Here is a 20,027-nt window from a genome sequence, read left to right on the forward strand (position 1 = left end):
AAAATCGCTATGTTGTATGACGAAACAATTTCATAGTTAGCCGCCCAGTCTGCACTTCTATTATTATATACTTTAGGACAATAATGAGCACTTAATGATGTGTTTTTCCTGGCAGGTCAATGGTCTCAGGGCACATTTTTTTCTGCATATTTTATAACAAGGAGACACAAGTGATTACAATGGTATGCTAAGAATGGATTTGAATATCAATGTCATAGCTCTTACAACAGAAATAAAATTAGTGTTGCTATTGTTTTATAACCATTGTATATAAACTAAGGAAAAGTAAAAGCAATAAGATCTGCCATTAATTCTGAAAAAATATGAATTTTGATACCCACACATTTAGCCTATCTTACCCATGTAAGTATCAGCATGCAAAGGTAATTACCAAGAATGCTGACTGAAATAGAAACCTCATGAAATGTGTTTGACGCAGGAGGAAAAAAAAAAACTTTCAATACCTTGATATAATTATAGAATTTATAGAACAAGTGAAGAAAGATGACAAGTAAAATTCCTCAGGCTCTACCTGAACATGCATATTGATCATAGGATTAACCTTAAGCACTGGCATGACCAACTCTATCAGGGAGGAGTCCATAGGAAAGCAGAGGCAACAGGAGAGGAAAACAGAGGTGCTTAAGGAATTTGAACCCCCTGGTAACTTAGAGGGACGTACGTACATACAGGTTTCCATCATTGTTTTGTTTTGTTTTGTTTGTGCTAGTACTAAAGGCCTGGCACTGTCTCTTAGCTTTTTAACTCAAGACTATCACTCTCCCATTTGAGCCACAGCAGTTTTTGCTGCTAAATTTGAGTTAAGAGTCACACCAACATACATTCTGAGGCTGGCTTTGAACTGTGATCCTGAGTAGCTAGGATTATAGACATGAGCCATTGATGCCTGCCTCCCCCAATTTTGAAGATGATGATAATGGCTACATAAACCCCCAGTGCACAAACAGCAGAGAACATGAAGAGATAAATTAGAAAAGCACCTGATGTAGTTAAGCATCCTTACAAAGTCCTGTCAACAGGCAAATAAAGATATAATGCAGACCTGCCACAGTCAGGGTTTTCCAAAGAAACAGAAAGGGCATAGTGACGAGAAATAGAGGAAGGTGAAAGATCTTTTTCTTTGTAGGAGTTTAAGTATGAAATACTTAGGCAAACAAGCAGTGTAGAAACTCAAGTAGGGTTTTTATGTGGATGCCTGTAATCCTAGTTACTCTGGAGGCTGAGATTTGAAGATTATGGTTCAAAAAGCCAGCTGGGGCAGAAAAGTTCATGAAACTCTCTTTTTTCAAACTAACCTGCAAAAGTCACAAATAATAGGGTGTCTCAAATGGTAGAATACCAGCCTTGAGTAGAAAAAGCTAAAGGAGAGCAATAAGGCCCTAAATTCAAGCCTTAATGTTGACCACAACTACAATATATTTATATGTACATTTATTTGTTTACATATTCATTTGTACATTTACTTTGGCAACTACACACTAGTGTTGAACCAAGCAAGTGATTACCATAGCATCGCTATGCTGTAAGAGAAAATTAATCATCACACAAGCCTACATATGTCTTTCTCATGGGATGACAATATGCATTGCTTATGAGGATATAACAAATATGTCATTAAGTAGATTTGTCACCGTGCACACATCAGCATGCACTGACACAGACCTATACATACTTTGGCTTTACCTCACAGCCCACTTCTCCTAGGCTGTGAACTCATGCAGCATATCACCACACTGAATATTGTAGATGAATGTGAAATGATAGGATTTTTGTTTCCAAACATACCTGATGACAGAAAATGCACAATAAAATTACAAAGAAAAATGGAACTTCCAACTCCATTATGATTTTACGGCCTCACTGTGTTATATAGGTGGTTTGTCACTGACTGAAACACATCCTTCACCTTGTACTTTCCACCACATATCCAAACAGACACCTCTGGGAGACTGAATGTTATGTTTTGTTTGCTGTTACATCTCTAGCACTCAGCAGTGGGACTGTCATGGAAACTGCTTGGGAAGTGAAAATTGGAGGATTACAGTCCTAACTGACAAGGCAATGTGAAAAATCCTATTTGAAAAATAACAAAAAGGGTAGCAAATAAGCAAAAAGGGTAGGTAGCCTGGCTCAAGTGATAGAGTACCTGCCTACAAAATGCAATGCCTTGAGTTCAAATCCTAGTACTGCCAAAAGTACAGTGTCTAATACATTCAGAAGTCAAACATATATGCTTAATGATTGTTCCAACTTTAAAATAGGAAAAATAAAAACATTTTCAACAAGAGACTTCTCTATATTTTTAGTTTCTATAGTTCTGTTTCATTTTCATTTGGAGTTATGTGGGCAAAATGTCCATTTTATACCGATGCCAAAATATATCAGCATATTCTAGACCTATGTAGAAAAGTTTCAAATTAATAAAATATTAGTCCTTATGCAAAAACACAGAAAATTTTGTACTGACATTAGCTCACAATTGTTTTTGAAAAGAAATTAGAAAAACAGCACGTGGAAGGGCCCTACGATAGTATTTGGCACATAATGAGTGCTGAATTGGTGTTCCTAACTATAAATTTTAAGTAAATATTTCCTGGTCAGTATCTTCCATTTCTGATTGACTTCTATTAATGAAAATGCACTTACAGAATGACTTGTGATATATTTTTCCTCAATATTCTCAAGAACAAGAATAGATAATTTAGTTGGGTGCTGGTGGCTCAAGCTTCTCAGGAGGCTGAGATCTGAGGATCATGGTTCAAAAAGCCAGCCCAGGTAGGAAAGCACATAAGACTCTTATCGCTAATTCACTACCAGAAAACCAGAAGTGGTACTGTGGCTCAAAGTGGCAGAGTGTTAGCCTTGAGTGAAAGAGCTCAGGGACAGTGCCTAGGCCCTAACTTCAAGTCCCATGACGTACACACCCACACAAAAAGAGTAGTCTGTTGATGTTGCTACTTTATTTAATTGGCATTGATTGGCACAGCAGTATGTGTTTATATTTTTCTTAGGACATCTTTTTTAAAATAAGTAAATGACAAGTTTGCTTGAATCCAACTGGATCTGAAGCTGTTACAGTGTAAGATTTACTATGAAGATAGTTTTATAAGCTGGCTTGGTTCTGAAATTTCCGCACAAATGTTGTAGGATAAAGTGTGATTAAATGCTCCGGTGAAGACGCCTACAGCTTCCTGAGCTTTATTCTTCATTTACTATAATTACTCAATGCTTCTTTGGCTTTTCACACTGAGGTGTCATCTTGGGTGACAATAGAATTTGTTTGTAATTGTTTTATCTCCGGGACCCAGCTACATGGTTCATCTATATAAAACATGTAAAACTGTTTCGTGTTCTTGTAGAATACCGGAAAACTAAATGTATACTGAATAAAAAAATGAATAAATGACATAATATATTTGATATATCATGACAAATACCTACATTAAATGTCATTACTTACTGACGTATCTATAATGAACCATTGAATTTGATTTTCTTTTACATTCTGCCACTATTTTGATGGTTCATGTTCTGCACTAAGTTCTGTCCTCACTATATATAAAGTTCTCAACAAACACTCAGAATGTTTCAAAATTTGGCTGCATGTATTAACAACCTCAAATATCTTATTTTAAACCATTTGTATCCAACACTTTACTTTCTTTTTCAAGAATCTAGTTATTTAACCTACTTTAGAAAAAAATTGCATTTTAAAAACTGGCTTTAAACTATATTACAGTATTAATCTATTAATAAAATAATACTTTCAACAGCTCTAATTCAACTCTTTCTAAAGCACACCATCTAGGTGCTCATGCCTGTTTATGGCATGCTGAATTCCACTGAAGAAACATAGTAATTCTTAAGAGATGAGGAAATTGTGGCTGACATCAATAGTTTATAAAATGCACAGAGTTTGCATTCAACCTAATATTGGCTCCAGATAATTCTAGAAGAGGAGCTCCCATCCTAGAATAATTTAAATGGCACCATTGACTGATGGGGTTTGTTGCATTAATTACATTCTTTTTGCATCTTTGATAACCAAGTGCCAATCATTTTCACAGCAAATTACTGTGCATGCACTCACCCACACACGTGCACATGCACATGTGCTGGTCTTGAGGCTTGCACTTAGGGTCTGGGTACTGTCCCTTGGGTTTTTGTTTTTTGTTTTTTACTCAAGGCTGGCACTCTACCATTGGAGCCATAGCTTTTTGCCGACTAATTGGAGATAATCTCATGGACATTCCTGACTGGGCTGGCTTTGAACCACAATCCTCAGATCTCAGCCTCCTGAATTCTGAATAGATAGGACAGCAAGCGTGAGCCATGAGCAACTGGCTCTATTTATGACTTTTAAATGCATCTATTACCAACTTTCTTATAAACTCTGACTAAGTATTCATTGCCCAAAAGACTCTGATCTTAATATTCCAAAGGCAGTATGAACCCAACAGTTCAAAAAAAATTTTCAACACTAACACAGTGCTGTGTCTTCAATTCCATTCCACAATGTTGCCAAAACCAAATATCTGGGCCTTATCCAAAAGAAATTACTCAAATATATAAATAGGTATTTATATATTTCTACGTTCATATATATGTATATGTAAATAATCTTCTTTGTGGATCAATATCTACTGTCTGTCCAACTGTCACACAAATTCTCTGGTTTCTGCTCTTTAATTTCATTCAAAACCACCAAAATCTCCATTCCCACTCAGGCACTTCAGCCTGGGCCACCAACATTCTCCCTTGTATAAATAAAATAGCAGGCTTAACTGACTTATGTGCTTCTCATTGCCCCCCCCCCATTAATTTCATTTTATGTGGTAACACAGTAATATTTGTAAATGCAAGTATAGACACAGATCACGTCCCTGTATATTTTAGTGGCATTCACTTTCCTGCCAGACAATGTGAAAGATTGTCCACTCGAACCCTTCCTTGGGCACATAATATTTATATTCTCTCAACTGAAGAATTTTTTCTTTTTTAAACTCAGGACCTTGCACTTGCTAGTCAGGTGCTTTAACCACTGGAGCCCAACCCATGTTGCTTCCATCGTTTTCTTGAATTTTTGGGTCATCTTACTACTCATCTCCAAAGTAGTTCAGATCATTGGTGTGAGTCACTACATTGGGCTTGCTGGTTGAGAAGGGGGTCTCACTAACTTTTGCCGAGGCTGGTGTTGAATCATAATCCTCCCAATTTTACCTTACAAGTAGCTGGGATTACAGGTTTGTACTACGGTGCCCAGCCCACTCAAATGAAGAACTCCGAATTTAGTATTACATCCTCTTCTCACAGTTCAAACCACATGTAACCCCATGAATCTCGACAGAACTCATATTTGGTTCATTAATTCTTCTACACTGAATACAAAGGACCCCTAGTCCCTTGAATTGATTTGCATATTAATTATTTCACTTTGAATTGTTACACCAATTGAAATTATATTCTTTGTCACTAATGCTTATTAAAAGGACACTGGGCCTTTGTCTCTGGCTCCTGGCACACAGGTTCTAAAACCCTTGGGATTCCCAGGGACCAGAATTTCTTCACTGTGCTAATAACAGGGCTGGTGACTAGGGGCTCCTAGAGTACTTCAGATGAGATTGGAGGCTGGCCAGAAAGACAAAGCAAGAATAGAGGTAAATACCTGCTCACCATCCCCAGGGCCACCGCTATAGAAGGGAGAGAGCTACGGGCTGCATCAAGCGCTCTATCAACCACTCCTAAATTAAGCCCTGGGGCAGCTTCCTGCTTGAACACAGCAATGTGCATGAGGGTAGTATGCCCACAGCCTGCATGGAAGCCACCTGTCCCTTCCTCCTACCAGCTTGTCTTTGGCATTTCTTCTATCTGGCTGTTCCTGAGCAATGCCCTGTATAAGAAACCAGTAAAAGCAAGCATGGCCTGTGGGCCCTTCTAGCAAATGACCAGGCTTGAAGGGGACAGCAATTAGACCTCTAACTTTGCAGCCAGGCCAAACAGAAATATGGGTACCCCGGGTAATCCTACCACTGGAGGTAGGCAGGGAGGAAGGGAGGAAGGGAGGAGAGAAAACCTTAGCATTGAGTTGAGTTGTAGAACATTTGCTATGTCCAGAAAGGTGGAGAACAGATTCTTGGTGGGAAAAGCCCCAAATATTTCAAAAGTGTAAGTTAAAACACTAGGAGAGACTTAAAAAACAAAAACAAATATTCATACGGTAATGATGTCAAAAAATCCTTAAAAATGTAAAATATCTTTGAAATCAACCTCCAAAGGACCATTCAGCTTATTTGAGACTATGCACTAACAAATGATTTGGCTCTCAATTTTCTATAGATAGGAAGCAGTCTGAGCAATAGTATCATTTTCAATACCCATGTTGAACATAACCAAGATACTGAAAATTTAAAAAAAAAAAAAACAACTTTACAAGACCAAACAAAAGTCACCAATCAATTCTGCTAGAGCAGATGAATCTCTGTCTGAGAGATTTCAGAGTTGCTAACACGCAAAAACCCCGTGCCTCATTCCCTCTCTCCTATTTTGAATGAGTATTTATCTACCTTTATCTTAGTGTATATTAAGATAAACGGGAGGTAAATGTTCATGCACAGTGCAGCATATCCAGTCAAGGCCTGTTTCTCCCAGAGATCCTGGACTTGGAAGCTGAAGGCCTTCAGATTTTCTCCTCAGACACTGACCCTGTGATTTTTCCTCTGCAATCAGGACTTCAAGTACATGGTACCCAAAAGCAAGAATGTGGTACATTTATGACAATCACCGAATATTTCCTGCTTTCTCCCTTCCATGGTCATGGTATCTTAGTACTTAGCTTTATGAAGAAATGGGTACTTTCACAGCAAGGTACTGGTGGCTCATGCCTATAATCTGAAAATTGTAGTTCAAAGTCAGGCCAACCCATGAGACTAATCTCCAACTGACTAGTAAACTACTGAAAATGGAGATTTGGCTCAAGTGGTAAAACACCAACCTTGAGCAAAAAACCCTAAAAGTGATCACCCAGACCCCAGTACTAGCACATGTGCACAAACACAAATACACACAAATATACTTCTGCTGTCTAAATAGACCCTATCTTGATTAATATATGCCTTGTGTTGTTTCAAAATTCTATGAACTTAATTCTATTATTTTTCTGTTTATAAAGGTATGTACTTACCTCTGACTACCAAATCTTTCATCATCCAAAATAGTACAATTGTTACACTAAATTTCTAATTTCCCTATGCATTATTTCTAAGTTATTTGTTAAGTGGACACTTAAAAATGTATAATAAAACCAATTACAATTGTCAGAGTGAGCTAGCATATTCATAAATATCTATGTACTTAAGTTTATATCCTAATGTAGTCCATATATATTTATGTGTGTGCATGTATGTCAATATGTACATATGTATATTCCCCCTTTGTAACAGGCACGAAGTTGCAGTTATCTTAAGGGTGGAGAAAGGGACAGAAGCAAAGTGAAAATCAGTGATGGATGCACTCTCATTACCTGAGCATTTAGCAACTCCTCACACCTGCGTGCCTGCTTCTCAATAGCAGAGATGTACTGTTTCTCAATACTTTCTACCTGTTGCTTCACTGAAGACTGCAGTAATCCCTAAAAACAAGCAAAAAAAAAAAACACATATACACACATAAAACTTAGGAATCTGCTGTTGGCATGGGGAATTTTTTGACAGTTGTGCATATTTGAACCATAGCAGTTCTGTATTACTAAGTATGTATTTGTGAGTAGAAAGACACATTTATATATCACACTCATTCGGTTCTAAGGTTTAGGTTTTCCTAATGCTAAGATTGTGGAGTATTTTTGGCTCAGATATTCCTTCCACACACCTTCTCCTTTAAAAAGCAAACAAACAAAACAAAGGCAAGTCACAGAAAATGATAAAGAGAACGAGTAGTTCTGGTTCAATATAAATTCAGTTCAATGAAGACCACCCAGGACAAGGAACATATGAAAGTAGCTTGAAAAGGAGAGAGACAAAGAAAGAGAAAGAGAGACAGAGAGAAAAGAAATAGAAAAAAAAAAAGCCAGACATATTTTGCCGACTGACAAAACTCCACATCCTCTCGGCACATGGCAATACCCCATGGGCCAAGCATGTGCTCTAAGACCACAAGTCAAGTAAAAGCAGATGGCACCTCTGAGCAACTTCAAACATGAACCACTGTCCCCCCCAGGAGGGGCGCACCCCTAATGTTAAAGGTATAAGTAAAGTGGGTGAGTCAGGATCTCAAGGATTATACATAAAAAAGCAAAAAGCTTGAAACTAGACAAACTTAATTGGATACTCTGAATCCTAGGACCCAACCAAGTTCAACATAAAGATGCCATCATAGTACTTAGAACAGTGGTCTTCTCACATGCTCACTGGAGAGGTTTAGACTATTATTATCTTTATGTTTTTCCTTTTTAGCTTTATTTATGCTATACTGACATGTTTTCAATAATATCTTACATGCTTTTCATAAATCCTACATCATTTAAATATATATTCAACTGTATACACAAGAAATTCTGTAAGCAAACATTCTATTTTTAAAGGTCTATCTGGTTAATAAATGACTCAAATCAAAATCATAAGTTAAAACAGACACATCTTATAGAAAGCAGGCCTGCAGCCACATTCACCAACCAAGGAAAATAAGCCAAACAAATCTCTTCATCTTTGTTGTGAAAATAGATTTACTCTATTGGAAGTGACGTGTATTAAGATGCTAAATAAATAAGCATGTATTTTATAAAAAGACAAAAATGTTTTTAAATCTTTGGATCAGTTTGAATTCTCAAAAAATTCACTTTCTTTTTCAATGCAAGATTACCGGATAATAATATTCATACTCTAGGAAGCACTGCTGAGACTTAGCTGCCAATCAATACATAAAGTTCTATCTGAGGTTTAACCCAAATATAAAGTTATGAACAGAAGACACATCTCAATTCTCGATTTATCTCTAAAGGTTCTAGAGTTGACTAATTTCCATTAAGAACCCAAAGTTAATCCTCTTACACTGTGACTAAATAATAAAACACCACTTTATCTTTGGCAAAATATATGTTGGGAATTTACTCTGTATGTGTTAAGTGACTTTCCTATCCTCTCTCTCCTCTCCCTCCCTCCCTCCCTCCCTCCCTCCCTCCCTCTCTCCCTCTCTCTGTCTCCTGGTACTTAGCCATGGAACCCAGGCCCTTATGTTCTCACCAGGCTTTTGCTGGTACTCTACTATTTGAGCCATAGCTCTACTTCCATAACTATCTCATGGACTTTCCTGCCTGGGCTAGCTTTGAACCACATCCTTAGATCCTAATTCAGCTTGCTTTTCTTAAAGAATGATATAGGCAATTAATCAGTAATTAATAATCAGTAGAAGTGGAGATGAGGCTCAGGTCGTAAAATACCAACCTTGAGTGAAAAAGCCATGTAAGACCACAAGGCTCTGAGTTCAAATCCTAGTACCAGCACACACTCTCTCTCTCCTCTCTCCCCCTCTCTCTCTCTCCTTTACTCATTGAGTTCTGCCTAACATTGAGTATAAACCACCTTTCCTTGGAAATCATGCACCAGTTATATGGAAGGCTCCTATCAGAGGAAGGAAAGAGATGCCTACGTGGGCCTAGGATCTCCCCACCTACATAGAGACTATTAAATAAAATGAGTACAGAAGAGTTTAGGATTGAAAGTAAATGGTAAGACAGAAAGGTGCTACAAGACCTCATATACCACAAGAAGGCATACTAAACATGGGAACACTTGTGCCCTACAAAACAAGTAAGTCACTTCCCCAAACTGTCTTTTCCTTCCATTAGGGTTGAGCTCACAAATATATGCTGATAACAGTCACCTGTTTTTACGGCTTTCTCTATTACTCATTACAGAACCCTATATTTACTTTACAAAGTACTTGCTCTGAAACATCTCCTAATTTTAGTTTAAAAATAAACATTAGCATTAGCTTTCACATTTCCTAGTTTGTTTTCCTCTGTAATTTTCTCTACAGACACAATGAAGCTTGGGCTTCTTCAACAGTATAAAAAGACAATGAAAGAATTGTCTCCTCTCTAATCAACTGTAAATTTCTTTTAGCACACAGGGAACACATCAATTAAAAGACTTCTACTGGGCATGGGTGGCACATGCCTGTAATCCTAGCTACTCAGGAAACTGAGGTCTGAGGGTCTCCATTCAAAACCAGCTGGGGCAGACAAATCTGAGACTCTTATCTCCAATAAAAACCTGGAAGAGGAGGTTGAGTCCAGAGTCAGAGTGCCAGAGTTGAGGGAAAAACAAAGGGGCGGTACCCAGGCCCCGAGTTCATGCCCCAGTACCAGCACGCACGCACGGGTGCATGCACACTCACACAAATCAGAGAGGTGATATCAAAGTCAGAGGTACTGTAAAAGTCTTGTTATTATTTGGGACAGACTTCAATCTGTATTTAAGGCATGCTCCCATAGTTCCCAGTTCAAGTTTAAGCTCATGGTTTCTGGCTACCCAACCTGACAGAATAGGTGTGGCTTAAGTGGCAGAGCACTATTTTTTAGCACAAATGCTCAGGGATGGCATCCAGGCCCTGAGTTCAAGCCCTGAAACTAGCATTAAAAACAAAAAAAAAGTGTACACCAGATGTCTTAGGAGAGATAATAATAGATATGATCCAATTTCTTTTTTAGAAACACAGGCCAGAAACTATTACTGAACTTTTGGAACTGAATGATGAAACCAAGGTTTCTCTCTTCCCTTTTCCTTCATTAAAATAATAATAATAATAGAAATAAGCAAGGTCTGGCTGAGATCGCTGGAAATGTATAGCTATACAGATCTCAAGCATTTGCAAAGGACACAGAAAATCTCAGGTTTTTCTATGAACTTCAGTAATAGTTCAGTGTTACTATGCAATTTAAAAAGAAAAATGTGAAAGTTTGGGGTGTAGATCTAAACATGGAAATTCAATATCGTCTAGCCATTGCTATAAAGTACTTTGGAAGCCAGGAATGCCAAAGAAAATCTCCAGGACAGAGGGAATTATTCCTGCTGGCCTGGTGGGGATGAGATTCTAGAAACATAAGAGCTGTTACCTCAAACACCACAAAAGTCTCCCAGTGAAAATTTGTTTTGTGCCATGGACAACACATTAAAATTAAGACGTTTCTAAAATTAAGTACAGCAGAGAGCCTCTGCATGCCTTCCTTCCAGAAACTTCGACCTTCTGAAAAGCTGCCACATGCAAAGGCGGCCTCTCCCTCGAATGCCACGGCATTTTGTCCTTGTGACTTGAGTCAGAGAGAGTTTTGGTTACAAAGAGAAAAAAAAAGAAAGGAAAAAAAATTCTAACTGGAACAACCTCCTCATAATCCTTCAAAGGATTAAATAGAGTACCTGGTTATTAATGCAGAAAAAGAAATACACATGTCAATTTCTCAAATAATCAGAGAGCCCTGGAAGGAAGACACTTTGGCAGCAGACAGCAAAGCTGGCTTCACTATCCAGGACAGAGATTTCCAAGGAAGGGGGTACTAGGCTGAATGGACCTGCATGAAGGCCCAGTGACCTGGCTTGTATTTCAACACTTCCTGCTGTTTATGTGCCTTTGATCCAGGCCTGGGCTTCTTTGTGCGTCTGATTTCTCACTGAATAAGTACAGAGAAAAACAGAGCTGCTTCTCAGGCAGTAAAGAAGAAATTCTAAAATCATAATAACACGTTACTTCTTCACATATGGAATGATATTTTGAAATAGGATTGTCCTAAAAACTTAGTTTTTTTTTTTCCTTGCTGATCCTGGGGCTTGAACTCAGAGCCTGGACAATGTCACTTAGTGTCTTCACTCAAGGCTGATGCTTTACCACTTAAGCCACACATCTACTTCTGGCTTTTTGGTGGTTAATTGTAGATGAGTCTCCTGCCTGGGCTGGCCTTGAATCATGATCCTCAGATCTCAGCCTCTAGAGCAGCTAGGACTACAGGCATGAGTACCTGACAACAACTTCTGATTTTCTGTTGTTGTTGGTCGGTCTTGAACTCTGGGACTGGGCACTGTCTCAGAGCTCTTCAGAACCTCAGATCTCAGCCTCCTGAGTAGCTAGGATTATAGGCATGAGACACAGGCACCTGGCTGCCACTTGATTTTTAAGACTTAAATTCCTCCCCTTTTCCTTTTTGGGGGGTGGGAGGTGTTTATGAAATTCATGCTCTGTGGATTCAAGTTGGGATCAACATAGCTTTTCTTAATTACTCAAGACCATTAAACTATAGCCCTTAAAATTACTCATCAAATAGATCTCAAAGAAGAGAAATGAACTTTCCCTTACCCTGAAAAACTATCAGCTATGAGAGGGAGATCAGAGGTTTGAACTCTAGGCTAAGGGCTCAAGGCTGGCACTCTACCACTTGAGTCACAGCTCCATTTCTGGCTTTTTGGGTGGCTAATTGGGGAAAAGAATCTCACAGACTTTCCTGTCTGATCTGTCTTCAAAGTATGATCCTTAGATCTCAACCTCCAGAGTAGCTAGGATTGTAGGTGTGAACCACCACTGCTCAGCTCACAATTAATTACTGACTCAATGAATATTGTAATGGAATATATTAGCCTTTCCAGAGTGCCCTGACTCAGATTTAACCAGACACATGTATGATGAGTCTTCACATGGAACCCCTTTTTCATTCCTATAAAGCAGCTTGACAATCAACTTACGACAAATCAGAAGTGCAGACATTTTAGACAAATAACTCTATTTCTAAGGCACAAGTTCTGGCCCAGTGCCAGTGGTTCAGTCCTGTAATCCTAGTTACTCAGAAAGTTGAGATATGAGGATTGTGGTTCAAAGGCAGCCAACTCAGATAAATGCAAGAGATTTATTAACTGGAAAAAAGCCAGAAATGGAGCTGTGACTTGGTGATAGAGTACTCAAGGCTTTGAGCAAAAAAGGGAATTAGTGTGAGACCCTGAGTTCAAGTCCCAGAATCAGTCAGCACACATGCATGCATGCACACGCGCGCGCACACACACACACACACACACACACACACACACACAGAGCCACAATTTTATCAGTTCATTTTCTCTACCAGAAAAAGCTACAATAGTAGCCTGACAGTAATTATCTAACTGATGGCTAATGAATACATGAGTGTATAACACAAATATATCAATTATTCCACTAGTCTAAGTAATGTTTTTCAGTCACTTTTGACAACTGAAAATATCTGAGTCTAGACAGACCTTGTCAATGATTTTATTACTGGAAAAATGAAAGAGTATGGGCTGCATAGATGATCTAGTACATTGATCATAATCCTACTACATAAACTCTCTTCCAGTGTTAGTATCAGGGATTGAAATTTCTCAGGAAGCTTAGATAACAGGAAAATAAACACTTTCAACTCCATCAAAGCATGTCAAACTGATAAAGGCTAATAAAGACAATATCATCAGTTATGGATTTATAGACTTTAGAAGACACAATAGAGTAGGCTGATTGTCTGTGATAATAAGTATAAATCAATGATTAACCATACCCAGACAGAATAAGACATTGATAAAAAATGTTCAGTTGTAAACATTATACATAAATATTAATCTAAAAGAGGAATCCATAACATCTCAAGCATGTTTTATAGGGCAAAAACTTGCTGAGGGGGAAAAGGCAGGTTTACTATGTCTTAGGAAATACCTAGCAAACTCTACCCATTTTAACACATTTCATCTTTGGAGTTCTTTCTAAAGGTCTGTTCTGTAGATCCTCAAAAGAGAACAGAGGGCTGGATGTGGAGGCTAACTCCTGTCATCCCACCTACTCAGGAGGTAGAGAGCCAAAGAATAACAATTTTAACCAAAAGTTAGATGGGAGTGGCAGGTCATATCTAATCCAGGCTTCATGGGTGGTATAAGGAGGAGAATCAAGTTCTAAGCCAGCCTGGGCAAAATTCCCAAGATCTTATTTGAACAACTAAGCAAAAAGAGCTGAGGAGATGTTTCAAGGGGTAAGAAAAAAAAAAGTGAGGCCTAAGTTCAAATCCCACCTGAAGAAAGGAAAGGAAAGGAAAGGAAAGGAAAGGAAAGGAAAGGAAAGGAAAGGGGAAGGGGAAGGGGAAGGGGAAGGGGAAGGGGAAGGGGAAGGGGAAGGGGAAGGGGAAGGGGAAGGGGAAGGGGAAGAGAGGAAGAGAGGAAGAGAGGAAGAGAGGAAGAGAGGAAGAGAGGAAGGGAGGGAGGACATTTCAACTATCAGGTTGATTATTCAGTAACAATAAAATGTAAGCCTTAAATCTATAATAGAACAAGTTTCCTTGCAAAGTTTCCAAAGTCTTTTGGGTTTGGCCTGGGTAGAAAAACCACAAGAATAGCCTTGCATGCAAAATTCTGGCTCAGCCCAGGGAACTCAGAGGCACACAACAGCTATCCTCAACTACCAAAGCTTTCTCAGTGCTCCACTGAGGGCAAGTTTGGTGGGAGGGTATGAAAGGATAAGCCAAGTCATTAGTTCCAAACCAATCACTAGTATATAGTATGCTGAAGGGGCCAAACTTTATTGGCAATGATAAACATCTCTAGTTGTCCAGGAAAAGTCTGATCATATGATAAAAGTCGGAATTTATGAGAATCCTGATTCAACCAAATAACTGAAGCTATAAATTTATTTCATACCTTTGGATTAACAGCATGATGAATTCAAGTAAAGATACAGTCAGATCTCACGGAACTTCATTTTTACTTTTCCTGTCTTTGGACAAGAAAACATAGCAATCTAATCAAGGGAAAATATCAAAAGAAGGGAACACAGAGTTGTTTCTCCTGTGTTGGGAAAGGACTTTATATAATACAAGTAATTCGACACCCTGGGAAAAGCTGGTCTCCTGAATGTAATATGTTCTCCCTCAGAAAACAGCACAAACAATTCAAGTTCAAATAAAAAACCATCAAGTGGATGCTTTTGAAAAATGGAATACAACAGTCATGTGATACTTTAAGCTGGCATGTAGCATATGTTATATTGTTAAAATTCAAAGCAACCCTTACCAGAAAGAATTTAAGGCATATTTAACATGTGCAGTAAAAGCAACACTTATCAAGAGAACAGTGGCTGGTTCACATGGAAAGTTAGTATCCAAAAGTCAGTCAAGATGATCTCATAACAACTTTATAGAGCCATTTTGCACCATTTTTCACCAGAGATAGCAGAAATTTCATGTGCCTATTAAGGCAAAACTTCAGAGTTTCCTAATTTGGTTTTCAAAAAATGCTCTAAGACTCAGAAGATAATCTGCCCATCCCTTGCTAAATCATTGTAATTATAACTTATCAGGCATTTGCAAGAAAAGAAAAAGAAAAAACATTAAAGACTTATTTTTTTTTTGGCAAGGCGCTGATGGCTCACACATGTAATCCTAGCTGATATCTAGCATCATGGTTCAAAGCCAGCCTGGGCAAAGAAAATCCATGAGACTCTTTATCTCCAACTACCAGCAAAAACTTGGAAGTGGGGGTGTGGTTCAAGGTGATGCAGTAGAGCATCAAGCCTTGAGTGGAAAAATCCAGGGAGGGCAAAAGCCTCCAAGTTTAAGACCCAGTACAAGCACACACACACACACACACACACACACACACACACACACACACACACACACACACACACACACACACACACACACACACACAATTTGTTTCATCAGCATTACAACTAATTTGGGAAGTAAGACAAAATTCAATAATGTTTCAATACCCCTCCTGTCTGTTATGATGTAATGATCACAAAATTCTTGGTGTTTAAATAATAGAAAAAAAATAGATGGTGAAACAGAATTCCAAACTGAATAAAGTGAGCCCGAACCAAGAAAATACTTAATAAATGTCATTACAGAATGGGATTTACAAATTTGTATATAAGTTTCAAATCACAAAGTGGGAGGGAGGCAGGACAGGGCAATATCAGAGATTAAACATGGGGCTTCATGTGTGCTAGGCAAGTAATCTACCATTTGAACCACACCTCAAGCACCTTTTCACCTGGTTATTTTCAAGGTAAGGGCTCATTTTTAGGCCCAAGTGGGCTCGTCTGCAATCTTCCTGCTTGTGTTTCCTGGAATAAGCAGAGATGGCAGGCATGCATCACTGCACCTAGCCATTAGTTAAAATGGAGTGCTGCCAACTCTTCCATCCTCTGCCTACCAAGTAGCTATGATGACAGGCTGGAGCCTCTGTGCCCATCTGTTTTGTTGTGATTTGCCTTAAATATCATATTAACAATTTTTTAAAAAATGAAAAACATGATGTCCATCATTGCCTTGATGAAAGAAGATTCAGGATACTGTCAAAAAGGAAAATGTAAAGCAGATGATACATGTCCATCTTATTTGTAATGAACTGAGTTCTAAGTGAGCTAAAATAGGAAGGATATGTGGAATTTCTTTTCTTTCTTTTTTTTTGCGGGGGGAGGGGGTGTGTGTGGGAGGTCCTGAGGCTTGAACTCAGGGTCTGGCCGCTGTGCCTAAGCATAGCTAGTCCTCTACCACTTGAGCCACAACCCTACTTTTGATTTTTTTTTTTTAAATTTTATTTTATTTTACTTGAGAACATACTGTACAGAGGGGTTACAATTACATGGGCAGGAAAATGCATACATTTCTTACCAAGCATTGCAGCCTCCTCCTTTGTTTACCCTTCACCTCCCTTCCCAGCCTCCCCCCTACTTTTGATTTTTTTGCTGAACTTTCCTGCCCAAACTAGCTTTGAAACATGATCGTCAGATCTCAGCCTCTGAGTAGCTAGATTACAGGAGTGAGCCACTCTGAACCCGCTGAGCTTCACTTCCAGAGTGCTTTCCCCTCACTATTACAACATGTTAGCAGACATTATGACTTTAAATTCTAACATACCATGTCAATGAAAGGTTTTCGGGTGGACAATTCTTCCCCAAAGCTATTTAGGGCAAAGAGAAAAATCATGTTGAGAAGGAAACTAGTATTTCAAATGTTCTTCCCTCACATATTTGTAGGCACTGTATTCATAGAATCTGTGCCTACAAAGGTATATGAGAGAAAAAAACAACAAAAAACATCTGTGCAAGAAGATAATTTCTCTTTAAAAGGACAACTCATCTTATTCCTTAAGTAACACAGTTGCATCTGTCTAAGCAGTTTTTTCCAGGTATGATAGCCTGTGACAAGGCCTTTTTGACAATCCTGCACTTAAGCAATTCTTTATTAGTGTAATCTATTGTCCTACATTAAGGAGAAAATAAAAGTTTTTTTAACGTAATTCTTTGGTGGGGGGGGGGGAAGGGGGGGAGAAGGGGGGAGGGGGGAGAAGGGAATGCCAATACTGGAGTTTGAATTCAAGGCCTTGTACTCTTGCTTGACTTTTTTTTGCTTAAAGCTGGAGCTCTATCACTTCTGCCCATACTTCTACTCTCAGCTTTTCATTGGTTCACTGGAGACAAGAGTTGCATGGGCTTTCCTGCTTAGGCTTGTTTCAAACTGGGATCCTCAACTCTCAGTCTCTTGAGTGGCTGGGATTACAAAAGTCATGAGACACCAGTGCTTGGTGGTACTTTTTTTGTTGTTGCTTTTTTAGAAAAGCAAAACAATGTTGATTATGTGCTACAAAATTTGAGGACCATTAAAATTTGAGAGCATTAAAATGTGCTCAATGTTTCCTTAAAACATATATAGAGAGAGAGCATATATATATATATATATATATATATATATATATATATATGTTTATATATGACTCATGGTTTCCTAAAAACAAAACAAACACCAAAAAAAGAACACCACTGTATCATGGGCACCAGTCTTTGGTCGATAGAACTATATGGCTATTAATAACTCATGAGGTTGAGGTGAGAGCAGATACAAGGAAATGACAATTTCAAGACAAAAGCTGAAGCAAATGAGTAAAAGAAAATCCTTATGTTGCTTAAATGTGGTATGCCTGTGTGAAGTTTTCAAGGGTTTAAATCAACTTTACTGTAGTTAACTATCAAGATAAAAGATTTTGTAAATCATAGAACAAAAGGAGAAAAAGAAAGAAAATTAAACATTATGAGAAAAGTTGCCATATGTAGCATCTTAAAGTAATTTTAAGTCTGTTTTCTGCTTTATATTTAAGGCAATTTTATTTTATTTGTTATCTTTAAGTAATTAAACAAAGGAATTGCTGTGTACAGTCTCTATGCATCTATTTCTACAAATCCTAAAAAGAAATTTTAAGCTTGAATATTTGAATTCATGGTAATCTGTAGAAACAAAATCTCTAGATATGGAATATCTAGGTAGGGAAGTACTGGATCCTTCTGAGCTTGACATCTCTAGAGAGCAACTGTTGGGTCTGGCATCCTCAGGTAGGCGCTCAGCTCAGCTCCAGAGACAGTCGCCAGCAGGCAAAACTGGAAGAGCTCATTCTTCAAGACCTGGACTGTGTAGCATCTATACTTGTGATAGATGGCAGCCATTTGGAAAACACAGCACAAGTCCTCCCTCCCCTTCTCCCCTTGGTCCAGCTTCAAAAGGAAGATTTGGGTGAAGTAATTACCTGTGAGGAAATTAGTCATTCTAGCCTTCAAAGGCCCAAGAATATTATAAAAGTTCTTTTGCCAGATACTGGTGGTTCCGGTCTATAATCCTAGATATTCAGGCAGTAGAAAAGTTCATGAGACTCTGATCTCCAATTACCCACCAAAAAGCTGGAAGTGGAGGTGTGGCTCAAGTGGTACAGCATCAGCCTTAAGTGAAAAAGCTAAGGAATAATGCCCAGGCCCTGAGTTCAAACTCCTAGTTTGAAAGAGAAAGGAAGGAAGAAGGTAGAAAAAAGGTAGAAGGAGGGGGGGGAAAGGAGAAGGAGAAAAAGACCAGAGAAAAAAGACAAAGAAGTTCTCTAATAAAGATTTTAAAAAGCCTCAAAGATCAGCACAAAAAGCTCCTGCTGAAGGGGCTGAGTACCACTGGAACAGAATGTAGAATAATGAATGGGTGAAGACATGATAAAAGTTAATGCAACAACTGGGTCAAAACCACCAGGTTGTAAGAGCTGTATAAACCTATGGAAAAGCCAGAAGCTTAAGTCCATACCCAAGATTGACCAACTAGAGCAAAATGAGAGGCTGTGTGGTATGGATACACTGACCTCACCAGATTAGCCCAGTCCAATCACTAATCAAGCATAAAAATACAATAAAACAAATCCAAGATTGATGGGTATGAGCACCTGCTATCAACAGTATAAAACCAACCATGTTCAGCTTCCCACACAAAAGTGAAAGAAATGGAAAGAAAATAAGGAGAAAAGGAAAGAAATACAAAAGTATGTCCTACGCCCAGGGCAAATAAGAGGCATGGAAAGAGTCTTTTTAAAGATCTCCATGTTTGTCTTAGCAAACAGAGCAGTCAAAGTTCTGGTTTTATTTAAGAAAATAAAGAAATAAAAAAAATTCTAGGAATTTAAGAAAACCAAGCTTGAACTAATGAACTAAAAGAAACCAATTAACTAAAAGAAAAAAATGTAACATCTCATAAAATAACACAGTATTGATAAAGACACAAATTATACAAATGAACCAAAGAGAACTTTTGGACCAAAGTAATATATAATAAAAGTAATAAATTCAACAGAGGTTCTAAACACCAAGTTTGAGTAAGAGAAGAAACAATCTGTAAATGTGAATAAATATTCATGAATGCTGCTCATTCTAAAGGACAGATGGAGGAAAAACAATGAATAGAGACTTGGTCACTCACTCCTGTAATCCTGGCTACTCAAGAAGCTGAGATCTGAAGATCATGGTTCAAAGCCAGAGCAGACAGTTATCTCCAAACTAACTACCAAAAAGCAGGAAGTAAAGCTGTAGCTCAAATAATACGGCCTTGAGCAAAAAAGCTAAGGAATTAAACTCAAGCACTGAGCTTAAATCCTACTACCAACACACACACACACACACACACACACACACACACACACACACACACACACATGAAAGAT

At 38.3% G+C, this 20,027-nt stretch overlaps 1 protein-coding gene across 8 annotated transcripts in view; it reads right to left on the reverse strand.

The window, feature by feature from the left end:
- The window catches only part of Ccdc91 (coiled-coil domain containing 91), a 197,413-nt gene that overhangs the window by 77,540 nt on the left and 99,846 nt on the right, over positions 1-20,027 (reverse strand). For 6 of the 8 annotated variants that reach the window (XM_042677620.1, XM_042677621.1, XM_042677624.1 and 3 more), the window contains one exon: positions 7,541-7,648. The exons of the other annotated variants lie outside the window; for them this stretch is intronic. In XM_042677620.1, the coding sequence (XP_042533554.1) occupies positions 7,541-7,648 (108 nt within the window). The remainder of the gene's footprint in view (positions 1-7,540; positions 7,649-20,027) is intronic. 8 annotated transcript variants of the gene reach the window in all.

This window comes from Dipodomys spectabilis, unplaced genomic scaffold (assembly GCF_019054845.1).
Source record: "Dipodomys spectabilis isolate Male_0828 unplaced genomic scaffold, ASM1905484v1 ptg000039l, whole genome shotgun sequence".
Lineage (NCBI taxonomy): Eukaryota > Metazoa > Chordata > Mammalia > Rodentia > Heteromyidae > Dipodomys > Dipodomys spectabilis.